This window comes from Eublepharis macularius, chromosome 1, assembly GCF_028583425.1.
Source record: "Eublepharis macularius isolate TG4126 chromosome 1, MPM_Emac_v1.0, whole genome shotgun sequence".
In the NCBI taxonomy this organism is placed as follows: Eukaryota; Metazoa; Chordata; class Lepidosauria; order Squamata; family Eublepharidae; genus Eublepharis; species Eublepharis macularius.
Window position 1 is genome coordinate 49,264,537 of NC_072790.1, and position 23,001 is coordinate 49,287,537.

The following is a 23,001-nucleotide window of genomic DNA, read 5'->3' on the forward strand; positions in this document are numbered from 1 at the left end:
TAAAAAACACTATGTTGCTTTTTGAAAAACAGATTAGATACGTCACACAAATATGTACAACTGCTCTGCCTTCATATTTTGAATTTATTTTAAAATCCGCATCCTTATTTTCAACCATTTACAGAATGCCAAGTCTCACAGCAATAATAATAATAAACCCACAAAAGCCATGTGGGTGAAAGCATGTAGGCTTTTGTACCAAAGGCACCTGGAGTATGGCTGCTTCTATTCCCCGTTATTTCCTCATTACTGCTGCAAACACACCCGACTGCTTTTAAAAATCAGTAGTAGAAATACAGGTGTAGTGGTGTGATGCAATATACCTACTACTGATTTTTCTTAATTTCACTGGTTGTGGTGGGAATGGTGGGTGCATTGGGATACATAGGGCAAACAGTGCCAGATATTAGTAGGGAAATCCATACTTTGCCATCTACAGTACAAGCAAATCTACTTTGACTCCAATCCAAAAAGACTGGAGCAAAACAGGTGTGGGAAACATGGGGGGTACCGCAGAAGAAGGCAGAAGGAGAACAAATGGAAGATTACTTCCTGTAGATGCTCCAAAAACCCTGCTCCAGTTTGAGAGCCAGGGCAGACCAAATCCTATGTATGGAAGCAGTCTATGTGAAATTGGGGTGTACAATCTAAACCCATTCCCATCCATTCCTCTATAGCTGGATTGAATTTATGTAAAGGATTTATGTCTGTTACCTTGATCCCTAAAAGGATCTGTATCAACAGCCGCTACCTTAAAGAAAAGGAAGACCATCAGTTCTTGACCAGAGACAGCAGAAACTTATAGATGGTTTATATGATTATCCATCTTTCCATAGAGTGTTTCCTCTCTTCTCTGAATTACTATTTACAAGATTTTTACCCCACCTTTCTGCCCTCATAAGGTCACCAAGGCGGCCAACAAATTAAGGCATACAAATTAAAATCTCATTTTAAAAACCACTAAAACCAGCACACAAATACATCATTAAAGCAACTTAAAACCAGAGCTTAAAATGAATACAAAATATAAAAACAGTTAAAACACTGGAGAAGATCATTGAGGGAATGCCAAGGGAAACACAAAAGTCTTCATCCTCTGGTGGAAGATGGCAATAGAAAGGGACATGAATTTCCCTGAGGTGAGACTCCAAGAGTTTGGGTGTCACTAAGCTTGGGTTGCTGCTGGACTAGTCTTAGAAGGTGAGGGCACCTGGCAGCAGAACCTCCATAGATGACTGCAGTGGTCAAGCGGGTTCATAATGGAATAAACAGTCCTTTTGAAACAATTTTGAATTCTTCCCTGAAAACTCTTTTCATTTGAGAGATGGGACCCACTTTGTCCAGGATTCTATACCCTAAACAGTTTCCTACTGAATCACTGCGGATCGCTTAGTAAACATAGGATAGCTAAATCTGTCTGAAGGTCAGAACAAGGGCTTATGTGGAACACAAGGTCAAATATGAAGTGAACCATAACCTTTCAGGCCCTTGAGCAAAATTATTTCTCTCTAGAGAAATCCTCATCTGCATAACTTCCTGTACTTTTTGCAGCAATCTATGCTTTGTTTCGTTAAATGAGTGGCAACTTTATGGTGGGCAGATGATTAAGCACATTTTGAATTTTTGTGAGGCAAATGTAACCGCTGAAATGTTGTGGAGGCAGTAGATATGGGCCTGGCTGTCTAACACAAACTTTGTAAGTCCTCAGCACCCTATGTTTCCAAATGCTGAGCCAGAAAACGCTGGTATTAGACCCAATCACCATAATTATGCCTGCATGATTATATTAGTATACTTTGTTGTCCTCTTTAAATCTCTAGATGTCTTATTTGGATAGAATTTGAACTATCCACCTTTAGAAGTGTGGCATCTAGAAAAAGTTTGCATTTTTAAATTTTTTACCATGAACCCTGATCCACAACGCATTAAAGTAGTGCTTTCTTTGTTATTCTAGGAAGGCTGGAGTTCCTGTCCAAGTTTGTTTTTTCTTCTTCCATAGTTGAAGAAGTAATCCATTTTTACCAGAGTTTTGCCAAGATCAGTGTTCATTCTGCTGCCGATAATTCGACTGTTAGTGTTAGGAATTCTGTCTGAAAATACCGATTCATACTCAGGGAGCGGCTTGTGTTCTTTTTTCTTGCCCTGGATAAAAGAAATGACAAATTGTTTATACCCAAATCTATTAAAAATGTCTTCCATAGAGATATTACAATTAATCGATGCTGTGGTAATTAAAATTGAGATAACCAATCATCTTCCAAGAATACACCAATTTGATGTAGTGGTTAAGAGTGCAGGACTCTAATCTGGAGAACTGGGTTTGATTCCTCGCTCCTCCACTTGAAGCCAGCTGGGTGACCTTGGGTCAGTCACAGCTCTTTTAGAGCTCTCTCAGCCCTGCCCACCTCACAGGGTGTTTTGTTGTGGGGATAACAATAACATACTTTGTAAACCGCTCTGAGTGGGTGTTAAGTCATCCTGAAGGGCGGTATATAAATCGAATGTTGTTGTTGTTACATGTAAGGCTATAATGACTCCCTTGGTGGCTCAAGCCGTTTTCAACTAGAGGCCTCTGGAGACAAGCATGTTTCTGTTTTCAACTAGAGGCCTCTGGAGACAAGCATGATGTCAGCCATGTTGTTAGTCCCTAGCAACTTGTAACTGGGAACATGACATGGAAATTAATAATTTTGGGGGGGAGGGAATAATCACAATTTTATTTATTGTGAATAGTCAAAGGTAATTAAAACCTTAGTGTAACAGAAATTAAAAGAAAAAAGTTATACAAAACTTAAAAATACAAGAACCATGCAGACCCCCAAACATTAAAAAGTATGATAAAATACGAAGTTTGAATGTTCTCCTCATAAAACAAAATAAATTACATGTTTGAACAACTTACTATCATGCCAGGCACATCTTTGGCCCCAATCTTCTTAGTTGACAATGCATACAGAGAAACCATGTGAATGACATAAGGGTCTATATCAGTGAGTAAGTAAATTATTTTCTCCACCTCCGAGCTTGAGTTTAAGCAAGTTAAAATAACCATGAGAAATTCATATCCATGTGTCTTTCTGTGTCATCTCTCTGTGCCTTTCTACCTTCACAATCTTAATCAAAAGATCTTTCCTCCTGTCTCCTGCTTTTTCGTACAAATAGGAGAGTTGTATTGTAGGGAGATGATCTCAAAGAGATGCTTCACTAACTAGTAGGGCCTTCAATACAAAACAATGTGGGAGATTCTTTACTTCTAGAGTTTGACATCTATACTTAGCCACAGGTATTTGGGTATACGGACCAGTTAACATGGCTATTTGCATGAATTGAAAGGGGATGCCCATAAAGGTTAACTGTATAAAATGTAATGCTGGACAAATAGGAAGCTCTATTGTGATCCTTTCAACAGTTCAAGCCACTAAGAACATTTGGGACAAGATACAATTTACATACCTCTCTCTGCAAGGCAGTGGGTCCCATTGTTGCTTGGCCAACTGGTCCACAGAACACAGTGGATAGGTTTAGGTGGGTAGCCATGTTGGTCTGCAGTAGAATGGTAGAGCACAGTGGGGTACCTGCCAGGCACCCCAAACCACAACTGTGCCCTGTCCTCTGATGAAAGGGGAAACCTTGACAAAGGAGTGTGCTAACTGCCCAATATGGGGCTGCTGGTTTTGGGGTGTGTGTGTGTGATAATTTAAACTGCGAGGCTGCACCTGTAAGAGCAGACATTTTATAGCCTGACATCTGACTAAAAAAGTTTAAAGTCTTAGACATCTCTTCTATTGATTGCTCTGTTATTTTACAAATTATGTTTTCTGTGTGTAACAACACTTTTGTGGTAATACTTTGCGATTTAGTCCCCTGAATAGCATTGTTTTGATATATTCTTATGGCTAGCATTTCAATTGCTAAACTGAATAAGAGAGGTGGCAATGGACACAAGTTGTCTTCCCACATTGTAGTTAGAAAGGAGTGGAGTAACGTAATTCAACCATACCCTTGCATGTGGGTTATAATATATTAAACTGATCCATTAAAAAAACTCTCCCATTCCAAAGACTTGGGCCTTCTTGTAAATACCTCCATTCAATTCTACCAAATGCTTTTCCTGCATCAACAAAATAAAATATTCTGGAGAAGTTGTTGTGCATTAGCTAGATTAATCAAGTTGGTAAACCTTTTATTCCAGACATCAATCTGCCTTTTAAAAACCCTGTTTGTACTGTTCCCATGTATTTACTCAAAAGCATATTTAGGCGTTTAGCTAGAATTGTTGTTAGACTTCTATAATTTAAGAGTATTTAAGAGTGAAAGGAAACGTTACAAACTAAAGGTCCTTCATTTCTTTGTGTGTTCATTTATTGGTTCCCCCTTGTCCACATGTTTGTTCACTCCCTCAAAGAACTCTAACAGGTTCGTGAGACAAGATCTTCCCTTACAGAATCCATGCTGAGTCTTCCTCAATAGCTTTTGTTCATCAATGTGCCTACTAATTTTTTCTTTAATAATGGTTTCCACCAACTTACCCGGTATTGATGTTAGACTGACTGGCCTGTAATTTTCCGGATCAGCTCTGGAACCCTTTTTAAAGATGGGGGTGACATTAGCTACCTTCCAGTCCTCAGGAATGGAGGCAGATGTTAATGAAAGGTTACATATCTTTGTCAGGAGATCCACAAGTTCATATTTGAGTTCTTTCAGAACTCTTGGATGTATGCCATCCGGGCCTGGTGATTTGTTAGTTTTTAAATTGTCTGTCAGTCATAGGACCTCCTCTCTCATCACCTCAATCTTGTATAGACTTGCCCTGATTTTAAGTCCTTTCCATTCCTCCGACATCTGTACAGTCTTTCAGAGATAAGGCAACCAGAAGTGTATATAGTATTCCACTGTGGTGCCAGGCACACCATAGAACCCTATCATATGTTATGATTCTTGATGCGTTGCTTATGGTTGCTTGTTATTTTAGGAAATTGTGCTTTGCTCTGCTGTAGCATATTGAACTAGCCTGTTCTAGTGAGCTTTCCACGATGATTCTGAAGCCCACTGTTGTGTGTGGTGATAGCCAAATTATACTGAAGAAAGGCACTACTTTTTTTATACACTGCTTTCTACTTAGACTAAATTTCATCTGGTTTTCTGTTGCTAGGCTACTGAGTTAAAATAGCTCTATTAGGAGCTTTTTCACAATATATTCAGAATTTTACTATCCTGATTAATTAGGAATCATCTTGATGGTCAAACAGGCTTTTGAGTAAAAAAAATCTATTTGATCGGAAAACATAATTGGACAGAAGAGTATGAAATTAATACAATAGATAAAGACAGTTTATCACACCTGCCTGAAAAAACTATCACCCACTCTCTGAGTCAATTCAGTTGATCTATTTCTGTCTACTCTCTGTTTTTATCCCACCCTTTTAAAAAGAAGCTCAGGATGGCACACACAGTTGTCCCTTCCTCATTTTGGCCCTTTTCATACTGCTTACCTGCTGCTGGAACGTTGCAGAAGATAGCGTCTTCTCGCGGGAGTTTTGTGCGATGTCGCACAAAACTCTCACGAGAAGACGCTATCTTCCACGTTTTTTGCGCGATATTCTGCAACGTTCCAGCAGCAGGTAAGCAGTGTGAAAAGGGCCCTTATTTTCAAAAGAGCCCAGTGAGGTAGGTTACATAGTGGGAGAATGACTGGCCCGAGGTCACCCAGTAAGCTTCTTGGCAGTGTAAGGGTTTGAACTCAGGTCTCAGATCCTAGTTGCACACTGGCCATTACACTTCACTGACTCATTTCATTTCATCTATGGATTTTTGTATCCTCAGTGTGCCCCACTTGAAACTACTGTTATTTGTGCAAATAAGCCAGCAGACAGACTATCCTGAACCAGTTGGGTTCATGGGATAAGTTGTAGCTCAGTTGTAGAGCAAACCCTTTACATGCAGTAGTTCCGTCTCCCCTGGCTTCGGTTCAGGGGTCTGCGGTGACAGGGCTTGGAAACTCCCCTGCCCCTGGAGAGTTGCTGCCAACCAGATTAGATCTCATTGGGCTGTGCATATGTTTCATATGCTCATTCCTGACTGCTCAGAGACTACACAGTAATGGGTGCTTCTTCTAAAAGATGATTCCGCAGCAATCGTTGCTAGTAAACAAAAGGAAGCTAGCTGCTAAACTTGGTAATTGGTAGGTTGTATTTTTTAACTTACCATTGAATCATAGTCCTTTAGGAAACTCCAGTTCTGATACCTTTAGAATGAAAGCAAAGCGTGTTTTAATTTTGTTGATAAGTTACAAAATGCCACATTTTGAAGAAGTAAAGCAGCACTAAGAACCACAGGATTTATATAATTTTGAGACTAACTTCAAGCAACTTTTTCCTCCCCTGGGACAGGACAATGTTAATGACAATCCCTAGCAGCCCTTTGCAAATGAGTGCATATAGCTATTCCTCTTCCCCTCTCCCCCGCCATGCCCTTTTGTACAAAAGAGAACAACAAAACCAGAACCTCACTGACGTTCATGTGGGTCAATTTAAAACAAAAAGAATGATAGAAAGTTTTGTCTAATTTATTTATGCCCTTAATGCTACATTGAAAATAGCTCAAATCGGGGGGAATAAACTATATGCCCTCCCATCCAATGTCACCTTCCATCTCCCACATATTTTTCTGGTAAAAACGCTTTGGAGATGGTGAAAAGGTGATCGTCTAAATTATGTGCTGCTATGTTTCTTGTCTCTATATTTATATAGATGTATTTAAACTGTGGTATGTAGTATTTTATGTTTTTAATGGTAATAATGGTTTGAACTGTGTAATGTGTTTTAAGCCTTGTTGTGATTCGCCCTGAGCCCACTGGTGTGGGGAGGGCGCAGTATAAATTGAATAAATTAAATTAAATTTGTGATGCTTTGCTTACTGGAAGAAATAGTGTTGGTTCTTTTTTTCCTTTTAGGCTGTCAGAGGCCCTCAAATGACTATGTTTACTCCTATAAACTAGTGTGAGATACTTCAGGCCATTAATTTTTGTGGATCTGTTTGCAGTGATGCAATAAAATGGTTGTTACGTCCTATAGTGTAGTTATGACATTAAAGCCTATTGAGATAATAGTGATTAATCTAAGGCCACCCATTGGGTTCATGGCAAAGAGATGGACCACACACTTGCATCTCAGCCTCTTTGCAAAAAATGTTTTTGTGAAAGAATCACATGGAACATAAGATGAACATAAATTCTTTTATGTGCATACGTGTGTGAAGGAGAAAATTAGAGCATGACAGTAATCAGAATTTAAGTTGACTGATCTGATAGCAATGACAGTGTTATGCAGTGCGCACCCCACTGTTCTGAACAATGAGAATTTTCTGGTGATAGCACTTATGTGGGTTGCTTCCCTCTGGAGGGGAAAGCACTGGAGATTTTAGGACATTTTCGTAATATTTATTTTATTTAGAAATATACAAGTAGAGCAGAAGTGGAATTAAAGATGTACTCTTGCAGGGTAGAGGACCCACCACACAACATCAGATAAACAGAGATATAGAAAAAGAGACACCCCCCCGCCACATACACACATTGCTTTATCCAACTTTCCACAATAGTTCATTCTCTCTCTCTCTCTCTCCCCCCTCCCCCTCCCTTCCTCCCTCCCAGAATCTAAATACTGTGCTTTCTTTTCACGCCTCCCAAATCTTCTCCCTTCAGTTGAAAGGTATTCTTTATCACCTCTGATAAACTGCAACAACAAAGCCATCTCTGGACACTTAAGAGACAGCTGCAGCAATGAAGATACATTTTCATTTCCTTTGTCTTGGAGTCTGGTTCCACCAGGCATGATACTTCAGGTCAAGCTAGTAGAGCAGAATAACTCACAAACACCAAGCTTGCAACATTCACAACAGCAGGATTTGGCTTGTATGGGTGGCTGCCTACATGTAGAGGTTGGGGCACGTGTGGTTTCAAGACCTGAAGTACAATTAAGTTTGGCAGAACACAGCGTCCAACTTGCACTACTGTTATTTCCAAGAATAAAAAAACAGGCAGTAGTTGGACTACTGATGTAATAAATTACAGATGCTATTTTCTTGTATTTTCATGCCTAATAGATATACGTCTCCTGCTAGTGATGTAAAGATACCTGTGCATAACTAGGGTTACAAACTTCAAGGTGGGGGTCTGGAGTTCTCTCAAAATTACAACTGATCCTAGAATTTCTAACAAAAAATGATTTCCTAACCACAAAACTACCGCACTACATGATCATTAACCCAGAAATCTGAATCTTTGTATTTAAATACTCAGCCATAAAGAAATTTCTAGTAGTTGTACTTAATGAGTAACTTTAATCTCATGATATTGCATGACCATATTATGTACTCAGCTGTAAACATTTATTGGCATTATTGTACCTTACTTGATGTTACTGCTATGTTGCTGGTTGAATGTTATGTTATTTTTGTTTGGAAAAGTTTAATAAAAAAAAAATTACAACTGATCACCAAACTACAGTGATGGGTGATTAGGGCCCCTGGAGGAGAGGGCAGCTTTGGAGGAGAGACACTATGGCATACCACAGAGTTCTGGACAAGTGAAAGTCCTAGAGTGGTCAGAAAGGGTGGATGATCTGTTACTTTTGCTTCTACTATGGTATGCCATAGAAACTCTGTTATATACCATACAGAATAGGAATAGGAGAAACTGATTGTTTCCTGTAAAGACATTAAAGGATAGAGGTCAGCTGGCGATTGACAGAGAAATGAGACTGCTGTTGGATGGTGTCCTTCTTAAGGGTCTTCAGAGCAGATTTTTCTCCTTAGCACTGCCTGAAAACAACCTTGAAAGTTTTTAAATGTTGAGTGGAACATAAATAGATAGCGGCTGTTTCCACACTGCTTACCTTCCCTCGGAACGACCCGAAACATCACGCAAAAAACATGGAAGATTGCATTTTCTCGCTCGAGATTTGCGTGACATCGTGCAAATCTCGCGCGAGAAAATGCGATGTTCCGTGTTTTTTTCACGCTGTTTCAGGTCGTTCCGAGGGAAGGTAAGCAGTGTGGAAACGGCCAGCAGCCGGTTGAACCTACATACAAATTTAGGATCAAATGTGCCTGGAGATCTCTAAGAATTATAACTGATCCCAAGACTGCAGAGGTCATCTGGAGACAACGGATGCTTTGGGGGGTGGACTTCATGACATTTTACCTTCCCGCAGCTCCCCCTATCCCCAAGTCCCTCCCACCCAAACTCCAGGAATTTCCCAACCTAGAGTTGGCAAACCTAATCAAAGTGTTGGTAGGACATACCGAATCCTGCAAGTGATTCAAGGTGAGGGGAATGGATATGAGAGGAATGGACATGAGGCAAGACATTTAAAATTTGAATTTTGGTGGAAGTGGAGGAAGAGTTGGAGGAGCTGATGCTCAACCTGGCTATGACATTCTTGCTGAGCTCCAGGCACTGCCACCAAATCTCCAGGAATTTCCCAAGTTGGGAAATTTCCTGTGTGTAATATGTGTTTAGAAAACACAAAGACAGGATATTCTTCAGTATCCTTGTTTCAATTAAATCTACTTTGTAATGAAACACTACTTAATAATGACTTTTCAAACATTTCTCCAGCAATGTATGTCCTTGATCAGTTTATTTCCAAAGTTTCTGTCCTTAGGGAGCATTCTCTGCATGGGTTTGTCTGCCATGAAATACCAATGCATTGCCATGGATTCTGAAGGACGTTGCACACTTAGGGCCTAACTCTGTGTTATGTTTCCCACTGTCATCTAGTTAGGTAGAGAGGCATAGGAAGAGTATCTAAGCCCCTTTTCCATGTGCCATACTTTTGATTCAGATTGGAGACCCCGGTGCCTGGAGTGTATGGAACTTTAGAACATGCCTCTCCACCTGAGTCAGGGATGTCTCTGGGCAAAATATAACGTATACTCAGAACTTAGGTCATAGCTGGCATTGGCTAACTTCATGGGGCCTTCTCATTGTCCTTCATGAACAGTGAATTTTCCCTAGAGCATACCTATTGCTTTTTCCACATTTGTTGTATCTGTGCCCCGTTCATGCCATGATTTGATGCCGACCTGTTGTTCTGAACCAATGTTTCATACTATAACTTGATATCATATTACCAGTGCCATAACTGCTTTGCTTTCACAGGCTTATTGAAGCTGCAGGTATCTTATCTAACGACTTTGGAAGCTCTCAGTGCTGCTGACCTTGTACACTGCTCGCTCTCATGAATTACTATGTTTCGACTTTGATCTTTGAGCCAGTTTGGTGTAGTGGTTAAGAGCGCAGGACTCTAATCTGGAGAACCGGGTTTGATTCCCCACTCCTCCACTTGAAGCCAGCTGGGTGACCTTGGGCTAGTCACGGGCTCTCTGGAGCTCTCTCAGCCCCACCCACCTCACAGGGTGTTTTGTTGTGGGGATAGTAATAACATACTTTGTAAACCACTCTGAGTGGGTGTTAAATCATCCTGAAGGGCGGTATATAAATTGAATGTTGTTATTATTATTATTATTATTATCTCCTGCTTTCTCAGTGTCTAGACTTGAAAGTAGAAATATGTGAAACGTTCTCAGGACGGGTTCACGCCAAAAGTCCTGTTTTACTGATGAGAAGGGGGAGGAGTAAATGTGTTCGTTAAGAAAAATGGTTTTCCCACATGTCATCATTCCTGTCAACTTGTTTTTACTGCTTAGATGCTTACCTTGCCTCTGAGTAACACTATGGACATATCTGGAAATGATCCGATTCCTGAATAAAACCTTTTAACCAAGAGCCTGGATTCTTGCTATAATGGTACAGGGGTCTATCTGCCATAGCCTGTCATCCATAGCCTGACAACATTAAAGAAAAAGATTGACAGTGGCAACCAGGCAGCTGTCCGAGACACTAAGTTGCAGGGGGCAGTGGGCTGAGCTTAATTGTTTAGAGTCAGCTCAGAGGGTGACTGTCAATTAACCATGTCTAAATGACAAGTAGCAATTAACAAACAACTTCATAACCTAGCAGAACAGTTGGAACATTCGGTAACTTTTATCAATATTTTAATTTACATGTTTATCTATTTAATGGATATTCTAAAATCAAGACTGTGTGATAAAAAAGGAAATGAAACAAAAACCAAAAAATATTGAAAGTAAAACCATCTATTTCTGTGTTGTGCAAACCACTTTTGAAACATTCCATTCCAAAGTGTTATGCAAACATCATAAACTGTGGCACTTCCACTGTGTGGTCTAGTTTAATGCCACTGCGCAGAATGGGGCTTTTCATGCTACAGCTTGTGCAAACTCTAGCACAGTGGTTGAGAGATCAGGGTTCCCCCATAGGAAATAATAGAGAGGCTGGGGCCCATAGAACTGGACCTCTAGGTCCAATCTTCCGGGAACTTGGCAGGTCTTTAGAGGACAGGGAGCGTAAAACTCATTTCAGTATCATGAATATACTGCTGGGCATCTCTTGGTCAGTCTTTTCCAGAACATAGACTTCCATACAGATTGCCTGAACTAGACTATCTAAACACTTCAGCACTCAGACTAAAAACTGCAGTTCATTCCACCCCCTAAACATAAACTATTTATACGGCAAATTTTTTTACAAAGCTCTTTTGCAGTGATCTGCCCCTGCATAATTGCTTTCCCAGTACGGTGTTATCCTAGCAATTTAATAGCTCTTTTTAACTTAAAAGCTATATCTACTATTAAAGGAGGTGGAATAATGAATTACAACATCATTTAAGACTCACTTCAGAATATTGTTTTTTTCAAGGACAAGACCTTTATGCCATCTAACTATCCGGCTAATTTATTAATTCCCAGGAAATTAGTTGTGGTGCTTTTGCAAAACTTTTTTGCTAATAAATCTCTTGAATATGATCTGATCTGAATAGTGATTATAACATAGCTCAGAAAGATGAAATTTCTAATCTGCCATCTGGCCTGTTTATGGACCATTTTGACCCAGTTAAAATGATGGATGCTGATAGGCACCTGTGAAAGCTACCATTTGTGCTCTGGACCATTGTCCACCCTGGTTGTTGAAATATGTAAAGACCACATTAATAAGCCATTGTTAACCATCATAAGTCAGTCGCTGATTCAGGGCAACTCCTTTAGCCAAAGAGGTGGTTATCTATCTGCTACTTTTAAAAAGAACCATACAGAAAAGTGAAGCAGCCAATTATCGCCCAGTCTCTAATCTGCCTTTCCTGGGCGAGGTGATTTAGAGAGCAGCGTCACACCAGCGTCAGGCTGTCTTGGATAACTCAGGTGCTATGTACCCTTTACAGTCTGGTTTCAGGCCAGGCTATGGTACAGAGATGGCACTGGTGGCTTTAGTTGATGATCTCCGTCTGAATGCAGACAAAAGCTATGCCTCTTTGTTGCTTCTTCTGGATTTGTCTGCTGCCTTTGATACAGTGAACTATGTCATCCATCTTGTTGAGGCATTTGGAGGCAGGGGTAGGTCCTTGGATGTGTTATAGATTGCTTAAAATTGTTCCTTGTGGACAGGACTGAAAAGGTGGCCACTGGAGATCAGTTATTATCATTGTGGGTTCTAGCCTGTGGGGTTCCACAGGATGCAGTCTTGTCCCTCAATTTCTTTGTAAAGTCCTTAGGAGAAACCATTCATAGTTTGAGAACTGGATGCCATCAGTATGCTAACACCCAGCTCTATATCTTTCTATTTAAATCTCCTGGTGATGCAGTAGAAGTCTTGAGTCACTGCTTGACTGCTGTAGTTAAATGGTTATGAGCAAACAAACTGAAGCTGAATCCTGACAAGATGGAGGGTAATGCCAGTAGGGAAGCCTGATATTATGAAATATGCTATGCTGCCCCACTTTTGACTTAGTTAAGAGCCTAGACCCAGCATTACTCCTGGAGAAGCATGTTAATGAAGTTGCAAAATGTGCTTTCTTCCAACTTAGTTTAGCCCCAGAAGATGGCACCCTACCTTAACTCAGCTGATCTGGCCACCTGGATCTGTACCATGGTAACATCAAGACAAGACTACTGTAATACACTTGATATCAGTCTCTCCTCAAAGTCAACTCTAGAGTCTTCAGATGGTGCAGAATGCTTAGTTGTTATCAGGAGCTAGGTAAAGCCTACATATTACACCCATTCTCCAGTCAGTTGACTGGCTGCTCATCAGGCTCAGTTCAAGGTTTTGGCCGTCTCATGCAAAGCCTTTTTGGCCTTGGACCCTTGTGTCTGCAGGACTGCCTCTCCTCCTGTGCTCCACCATAACAACTCACTCATCTGAGCAGGGTCTTTTAGAGGTGCCACTCTGCAAATGGGCAAGATTAACAACTGCCTGTACATGTGCATTCTCTATTGTGGCCCCTACCTTGTGAAATGGCATCGGGCTCTCACCGGGTGTTCCCCTTCCCCTCCATTGTGTGTGTGTGTATGGGGGGGGTGTCTGTAAACTTCAATTAAATGGAGAGTCAAGCTGTAAGACTAGGATGCCTACATTTCCCATCAAAACTTGAGGTAAGCTGACAAGTGTCCAACCTGTGTCAGGCGTCACTTGTAGCTTGGCTCTCAGGCTTTCCCAGCAACATGCATTCTGTGAAACTTTTCTGGCGTGGTGCATCACTGCCATCTAGGCCTAGATTATCTGTGTAGTTAGCTGCTTTAGCTTCCTTAGAACGTGGTGCTGTATTTTTGTTGAAAATTAGTTGTGATTGGGAAGGGTCTACGAAATTTACAGTGTCCTGCTCTTATTTCTAGAAGAACGTTCTTCTGCACCTCTGACATATCCTCTTGTTTCTGCAAACAAGTGTGTATAAATGTGTATAAAATGCTCCTCCTGCCCCCATTATGTACTAGGAAAAGGATAAATAGTGTATTTTGGCTGGGAAAGGGTTAAAAACCATAACATTTCAGTATTTCCATTTCTAAAATATTGTCCTCAGGTGTCTTTAACACGTTCCCACTGTGTTTAGTAGCACTACTCCTTTATTGAATGCCCAGCATGTTCCATTCTGTTCTGGCTTTTACATTATCCTTGCTTTCATGGAGTCTCCTGGAGATTGATACAGATTCTTGGATATTCCAGGCCTATCCTGGAGGGCTTGTTATGCCTGAAACAGCTAACACAGTGAGCAGAACCACAAGTGACAAAAGGCACAGATTGGACACTTGTCAGCTTCCCTCAAGTTTTTTTTTTTTTAACTATTTATTTTTCATTTTACAATTTACAATATTCATAAATACATATAACAATAATACAAGAAACAAACCTTGGAACGGTCAATAACAATAACAAAGCCAATGTAATAGACTACAAAAACAGTGCAAGGGGGAACAGTGAGGAGATATTCTCATAATATAGCTAAGAAGCTAAAAGTATTGATGTCAGCATTAGGCAGTTGATTAGTATTGTATAAGTAATTCAAAAAGGGCAACCATTGCGTAAAGAATGATGACTGATACTGTGGTTTATCAATAGAATGAAGGTGGTCTGCTATTTTTTCCATAATAAAAATATCCCATACTTTCTGAACCCACTGTTGTAGCTTCGGAAGCTTGTCTGATTTCCAGTGTGCTGCTAGAAGCATTTTTGCAGCAGCAAGTAACATAAATATTAAATTTTTCTGCACCTTTGGTATGACAGGGTCTTCCCAAAGACCCAGCAAAATTGATTCTGGAGTCATGAGCAGTTCATAATCTGTAATCTCCTTAATTTTCCTTGAAATTAAGTCCCAGAATGATTGGATCTTGGGGCAAGACCACCACAAATGGATATAGTCACCAATTTGACCACACTTTTTCCAACAGAGCGGTGTTAAATTGGGATTAATTTGGTGTAGTAATTGAGGAGTCATGTACCATCTCGACAACAATTTAAAAGAAGACATTTTGATATTGATTGCGTTCGAATTTAGGGGCTTGCCAGACCATATTGTGGACCATTGCTCCTCTGTTAAGGGGGTACTGCAGTCCGTATTCCATTTCAATTGGTACCTTAATGAGGATTGATCATTCTGTGAGTTTAAATTAGAATAGATGCTAGCTATGAGGCCTTTACGATGAGGTTCTATTTTTTTTAATAAACGTTCAAAATCTGTAAACTCCCGTTTCCAGGAGTCGACAAATAATTGGCTGCCTATAAGGTGAGATAATTGTAAGTATTGATACCAAGGGACCACAACCTCTGTATCCCCTTCTATTTGCTCCTTAGTTAGGATGGCCCCATGTTTGGTGATGTCAATGATCCTAGATTTCTTAATTACCTTCCATTGCTGAAATGAAATTAAATCCTGACCTGGTGGAAACCACGATTGGTCCAGGAAGGATGATAGTGGTGATGGTGTAGGAGCTAGATAGTTTCTTACCCTGTCCCATACAGATATAGTAGATTTCAAAAATGGATTGGCAAGAGTTTGGGTAGGCCTGTGTTTAGGGTCTGTCCAAATTATATCCTTTATATCATGGGGAAGAAGATGTGCAGTTTCAGCATATGTCCAGTCTGAACTATCTGAGGAATGCAAAAGAAGCACTATGTTTGCTAGCTGTGCTGCCATATAATAACATTTTAGGTCTGGAATAGCCAAGCCACCCTTTTTGGTTGAACATTTCATGGTTGAAAAATTAAGTCTAGGACGTTTATTAGCCCAAATAAATTTATTTATAAGAGTTTGCCACTTTTGGATATCTTGATCAGTGAGATTAATAGGCAGCATACGAAAATTAAATAAGAATAGTGGTAAAATCATGGTTTTGACCAGTTGTATTCTTTCAGCCCAGGATAAAGTCAACTTGCTCCATTCTTTAAATTCACCTATAACTTTGAGTTCTAGGGTTTTAAAATTAGATTCCTTTAAATTTGCTAGGTTGACAGGGATCGTGATTCCTAAATAGACCCAGTTCTTGCTGATCCATTGGTATTCATAATTGGAGGCTATCTGAGCTTGTGTGTCTGGGGATAAATTAATAGGATAAATTTCAGATTTAGATTTATTAATTTTAAGACCTGATAGTTGACCAAAGGTATGTAACTTGTCTTCCAAGGGAGGTAATGAAGCAGAAGGGTGAGAGATATACAGAACCATATCATCAGCAAAGAGAGAAATTTTATATTCATGACTTTTTATTCTAATGCCTTTGATCTCAGCTGATTGTCTTATGGATTCCGCCAGAGGTTCTATAGCAAGGGCGAACAGTAGTGGTGACAAGGGGCAGCCCTGCCTGGTCCCTCTTGTAAGTTTAATATCCTTTGAATTTATACCATTTATTTTTAACCGGGCCGTAGGGTTGGCATAAAGTAAGCTGATTGATCGTATAAAAGTTTGGCCAAAACCCATTTTTGACAGGAGTCTCAGAAGGTAATTAGTTTCCAAGCTGTCAAACGCTTTTTCTGCATCAAGTGACAACAAGAGAGCCTCCATTTGATAGGTAATGCAATGATTGATTATATTAAGAGATTTACGCACATTGTCTGCCATGTTTCTGTGTGGAATGAAGCCGGTTTGGTCAGGGTGAACGTAATGATTAATGATTTTGTTTAATCTGTTGGCCAATATAGCTGTAAAGATTTTAGCATCCTGATTCAGCAAAGAAATCGGACGATAGGATGATGGGAGGGTGACATCTTTACCTTTTTTGGGGATCACAATGACCGAGGCTTCATTCCATGACTGAGGGAAGATGCCCTGGGTAAGAATTGCATTGCAAGTCAGCCTGAGTGGTTCTGCTAAGCTGTGTGTGAAGCTTTTATAAAATTCGGCAGGAAAACCGTCCCTGCCGGGAGTTTTGTTAAGTTTAAGCTTCTTGATAATCTCTGTGATTTCTTGGAGAGAAATGGGCGACTCCAAGAATTCCCTATGCGCTGGCGTAAGACTTTTTAGGGAGGTGCAGGATGCTAAGAAGTTGTCAATATCAGATATAAATGGGTTTGTGGTTCTATAGAGCTTAGAGTAGAAGTTGTAAAATACTTCCAACATTTCCCTGTTATTGGAAGTATAATCCTTATTGCCTTTTTTAATCAGATTAATTTGGTGGGCTGAGATCTTTTTTTTCACTTTCCAAGCAAGCAAGCGAAGTGTTCCAGGACCTCTGTGCCAAAATTTCTGTTTTAAGAAAAGTAAGTTCTTCTTGATTTTAGAGGACTCTAGAGATTCCAACTTCTTTCTTTCAAGCAGAAGTTGTTTGTAAACTTTTTTATTATTAAATTTTTTATGCTTAATTTCTAGTGCTTGGATTTTGCTTAAAATGTCCAATCTGAATTTCTCTCTTTCTTTCTTGTAGAAGGAGGCTACTGAGATGATTTTCCCTCTGACCACTGCCTTCATAGCATCCCAAATTGTTGCCTGGGAGACCTCCCCTGCAACGTTCTCTTTAAAATAATTTTCAAGTACTTTCTCTATTTCTTTATGTATAGATGGGTTTAATAAAAGAGATTTATTTAATAGCCAATGAGTTTCTTGTTTTATTTTATCATCTAAATTCAAGTGACTTTCCACCCAGGCATGATCTGACCAGATTTTACTCCCAATATTAGAAGAAATTAAATTTTGATAAAGTTTACTGGAGGCCAGAATAAAATCGATTCTGGTATGAACTTGATGCCGGGCTGAAAAATAAGTGAAATCTTTCTCTACTCCATGGTGAGCTCGCCAGACATCCTTAAAAGCAAATTTATCGAACAACATTTGTAGTTTCAGTTGACGTGGTATCTTCTTGCAACGTCTCCCATCCCTCTGGGACCGATCCAGATTTAAATCAGCTATACAATTAAAGTCCCCCCCAATCAGAATCTCACCTTCAGCAAACATACATAGGTTGGAAAAGGTTTCATGCAAAAAATCAAGTTGCTTATCATTAGGCGCATAAATCGAAGCTAGGGTTACCCTTGTCCCCTCCAGGTTCCCTTTGATAAATATGAACCTTCCTCTAGGGTCCACTTCAGAGTCTACCCATTGAAATTTGATATTTTTCGAAAATACAATTGCAACCCCCCTTGCGTTTGAGGAGCCAGGAGCTTGGAACTGCAAATTAAATCTATTAGATTTCAGTATCTGAGGCATTTCCTTTTTATAATGGGTCTCCTGTAAAAATAATATATCTGCATTCTGCTGTGCTAAAGCTGTGGAAACACGTTTGAGCTTAATGGGGTTATTTAAGCCTCTGCAGTTGAAAGTAACAATTTTAATTTTCCCTGTCATGACCTAACATTGTGAAGAGGCTAAGCTGATGCAGAGTACAAGTAATAAACTCAGACAAAAGAAATACAGCTCTAGAATGAAGAATTGCTTCTTCCTTTACCTTGCACGGCTTACCATAGGAAGCTAAGAATGACCAGACCTTCCAGGGGAAAACATTAACAGTACCAACTAACCCAAAACACCCCCCAACCAGTAACAACTTAGACATAACTAACCTAAACTATAGCTCCTTGAAACCAAAGAGCTAACCCCTCCAGAAGCACAGAAAGAAATTTCCTGTACTACTAATAGGGAGGAAAGAAATCTTTACCTCCCTATATCTGGAGGTCCCTAAGAAATTTGGGAACTAGAATGAAAAACAGGTAACTCCCACTCCCCCGCCCCCGACCACAGATTGGCAAGAAAAAGATGAAATAGCTGGAGATGAAAGGGTGAAGGGCAGCGAGAGAAAGAAAGAAAAAAGATAAGGGTAGCGACAGAAGAGAACAGTCAGTTCTCAGACAAAAAAGAAACAAGCCAAAATTTCCCCCCTCTTTTCCTTCCCCCCCTCCCCCACCCCCTTATTCCTTGCAAGCTCTTCGCATCAAAAGCCGAGTCAAACAGGAGACATTGGTGAACAATCTCTAGCTCAAGAAGATGATTTCGTGGGGATTGTGATCCATCTCTCTTGAGTGGGAAGGTTTTGAGCCGAGATGTTTTCTGCTGGGTTGACGATCAAGTCTTGGGTTGGCAAGTTCAAATCGGTGAGAAGTTTCAGGCCAGAGACTATATCCACTGCATGAAGAACTCTGCCTTGATGTGCAACCTGTAGCTTAGTCGATGACACCCACTTGTATCTGATATTTGCTTTAGTTAGCGTTGAGGTGACAGGCTTAAGCTCTTTCCTATGCAGCAGCGTTTCATTCGACAGGTCCTGGAAGACTTGTATTTTTTTCCCTTGAAAAGAAAACGTGCCTCTTTTCCTTGCTTCTTGAATGATTTTTTCTTTGGTACGGGAATCCAAAAAGCGGACAACAATGTCTCTGTTAGCATTTGCTCTCAGATTTCGAGGGGAACCCAGCCTGTAAGCAGACAATATGGTTGGTGCCACCCCCTTCTCCAACTGCAGCTCATGAGCAAGCCAGCCTGATAAGAACGCAGTTAAATCTGCTGTGCCTTCGTCTGACTCTGTAAATCCGCGGAATTTCAAATTATTGTATTTTATTTTATTCTCTAGATCCATGATTTTATTTTTCAGCCAGTATTCATTTGCTTGCATTATGCGCGCGTCTTTTTGCAAAGACAGGCTGAGGTCTAACGCTGAGTCAGCTGTTTTAGTAACTTGCTGAAGAGTTTCATTAATGAGGGTTAGCTGCTCATTCATAGGCTTAAGCAACTTTTCCATCCGATTAGCAAATTTCTCCTCAAGTTGATCTAGTTTAAGATTAATATGAGCTTCCAGTACCTGGATTTCTTTGTAATCTGCCTTCTGACTGGCAGGGGCAGCAGCCATCTTGGTTGCAGCATGCAGCTCCATCTCAGCCCCGTTCTTTGATTCAGATGGTGAGAAAAAGGTTTTAACCGTTTGTACGGTCAATTCTGAAGTCTTATTTTTATTACCTCCTGTTTTGCCCATGATTTGTTATGAAGAGCTCGGGTTAAAAGCTGATTAAATCAGTCGGGAGGGAGTTTGAGTCAGGAGCCTGAACTTCACGCGTCTGGCATGCACGCTCACGACGCCCCGCCCCCCTTCCCTCAAGTTTTGATGGGAAATGTGGGCATCCTGGTCTTGCAGCTTGGCTCTCTGACTGCTGTCCAATGGACTTTTCAACTGTCACTTGTCCAACATTCCGCCAAGCTGCCTACATTTCCCATCAAAACTTGAGGGAAGCTGACAAGTGTCCAATCAGTGCCTTTTGTCACTTGTGGTTCTGCTCTCTGTGCCCTTCCCAATTAGACCCAAAGGGCTGAAGTGAAAGGAGTGGTCTATAGAACTTTAATTGCAATTATAGGAGAGAGAGCAAAATGCCAAAAATGGTTCCCTCTGGCTCCTCCCTTGAGCAGCTGAGTTTTTATAGCAATTATGACATCAGAACATCATTGTACCTAATTGCAATATGATTAATTACAATATGATTGCTTCATAGTTATCTCACAGTTAGAAATTTGTGTCACCTTTTTGGTTCAAAGTCAGCTCATATTACCTTTGTGCATGTGTGACCCTACAGAATAAGCCATTGTCTGCGTATGTGTGTATGTTACCTTGTAAGAATTCCTTTCTGCCTGAATGTATCTGGCAAATACACCAAGTTAGCCTGTACAGTTATCTTCTGAGACAAAGCTCTGAATTCTTGCGTCTAGCTCTCAGTGTAACTAAACACAGCTTAGAATAACTAAGCAATTATAAATTGCTTTTAGCAGACACACAAGAAATCACTGCTTGTATTAGGTCTATCAGCATTCAATTAATTGTTAATTATTATAGCTGAGCTTGGTCTTGATATCTGGGCCATTTTCACACTGCTTACCTTCCCTCACAACGACCCGGAACATTGCGCAAAAAACGCGGAAGATCTTGCATGATGTTCCGGGTCGTTGCGAGGGAAGGTAAGCAGTGTGAAAACGGCCCAGGTTGGCAACCCTATTGGTGAGGATGGAGCTGATTTAAAAAGATGGAAGAGAACACCTGGATAGAGGGAAGAAAAATGAAGAAGCTATAGCCTGGGAAGCTATAAGGAATCCCAGAACAGAAGTGGGAAGAAAGCACTTAAAGAAAAGTAGCATGGAACAGCTCATTCTGGATTTTTTTTTTAAAACATATCACTGGGAAAACCTGTAGGGTCTGTTACACCTCTAAGTTTTGCAATCTTACACAAGCCACACAATTTGATGATGTTGCAAAGTTGACCAGGGGTGTGTGTGTGTGCCACTGACCCTATACTGTTTGCCCAGGTTGCTATGGTGCTATTTATCCTAGGGCCAGCTTTTGAACTATTGTATAGTCTCAGCTGTTCGAGCAACCCAGTTGCTTAAATGTTTTCGATTGATGCTTTTGCTTGACTTAAAATATTGTTGTGGATTTGGAGCCTGGTGACTGTGAATAGGTTTATTCCAAGAGGTTGCCTGAAGTTGCATGCCTGGAGGAAGTTAGGAGGCTAAGACAAAAGGAAGGGTAATATTTCTTAAGGAGTGTATATCTCAGTAGGAAATTGTTAGTTTCCTATTTGTTAGGAAGTTACTTTGCCCGAGTGCAAAGGGAGGTAAACTTCCAGCTAAAGGGAGGGGTGAGTCTGTGTGTGATGGAAGTCCAGTTTTAAATTGTCAGAGTCATAAAGAGAGGCAGAGAGTCCCTGCTGTGAATTGGCTGAGGCACCTTGGCATGCAGGATCTCTCGGTCTGAAAATCTGATGTGGGCTAGAGGGAAAAGATCAATATATTTGTGATGCTTTGATGCTACCCTGTAGCATCAAAGTGCCTCCTTGCTTCCACCAGTGCTCCATGAATGCACGCACGCACACACACAGAGTAAATAAAACAAATACAACAAGAAGGCATAAGATTCTAGAGCTGCTTTCTCCAAAGAGGAATCACTGAGGTAAGTGCTACCTCTGGAACTTTCTGCTGCAGAGAGAGATGGAGGACATAGGACACTATAATAAATAGTAACAGTATTTTATTACTGTACAAGAAGACTCCAAGTCTTGGTGTCTTCCTGAAAGTACCAGGGAAAAAGTGATCCTTTACCCCTGAATGCCCACAGAGTAAATCCAGGGATCAATGCATACAGTCTCCCAACACAGAGATAGTCATTACGTCAGTCAAAATGTATATGCCATCATATCTGATCTGTGTTCTCATAACCAAAATAAACATTCATGCTGCACTTGACATATAGACAGTGGATATGTCTTTTCTTATATTGAGATCAGCTCAATGAAGGCAAGATTAGTGTACAAAGTACTACAAAGTGTACTAAGAAACTAGACAGTGGATGAAAACAGCGATAACGTTGGCACACTCAATAAACAGCCATGCTTTGGACCACACGACAACCCAAGTCAGCATATGTACACTGCAGCATGGAAGAACAGCTGGGTTGGTGCAAATAAGAGGAGACTGTGAAATGAATCTGAGAGTTACTTACCAGTATTTGGTTGCCCTTCTTTCAGCGTCCACAAACTCTCTCCAGATCTTGTCCTGTTGGACCTGATCATCCTTCAAGTTTTCTTGCTGTTCTTCTTGGGTCTTGCTTGATTGTTTTGCCAAGTTTAGTGTAGATCTTCCCACCTGAGTGCTGCTGAGTGAAGGAGATGAAGAAAAATCCCCCACACGGCTGCTTATTGGTAACTGATACCCTGCCGATGTAGTTCTCCAGCGCCCATTTGCTCTGCTCTCCTTCCTGCGTGAGCTTCCTGTAGTACGTGATGTTGGATTATCAGTAGAAAACTTGGGGAGGTCCTCAACATTCCCAACTCTTTCTCCCAACATTCTTCGTAGCTACTTGATTGAATGAATGAATGAAACCAATAGAAACCAATAGAAAGAGCCCCAATATCCAGTAAGCAACGTTTCTGGCAATTTGGTGTGAAGAATTTCCTGTATTATTTCGAGTCATTCTTGTGTTCTAGCTGATTTTGTTCACTGCAATGAGGCCAAATTCAGCATCATCATCATATATTTCTTTTTTAAAAGCAAAGACCATTGATAGATCTGGATTCTCAACTTTAGTAAGCTTTAAATACATGTTCCAGAAATAAAAGCCTGTGCTCCATGATTTATAACTCCCACCTTGTTCCAGGAGTCCCCATGAATGCTATCTGAATGTGTTACAAGA

At 40.5% G+C, this 23,001-nt stretch overlaps 1 protein-coding gene across 1 annotated transcript; it reads right to left on the bottom strand.

Moving 5' to 3' along the window:
- Window positions 1-572: 572 nt before the first annotated feature.
- C1H2orf50 (chromosome 1 C2orf50 homolog) lies at window positions 573-23,001 on the bottom strand. The gene is made up of 3 exons (XM_055000491.1): window positions 22,312-23,001; window positions 6,205-6,244; window positions 573-2,142 (listed from the first exon to the last, which is right to left on the bottom strand). The coding sequence occupies exons 1-3, from the start codon at window positions 22,653-22,655 to the stop codon at window positions 1,951-1,953; spliced, it is 576 nt and encodes a 191-aa protein (XP_054856466.1). The 5' UTR covers window positions 22,656-23,001; the 3' UTR covers window positions 573-1,950.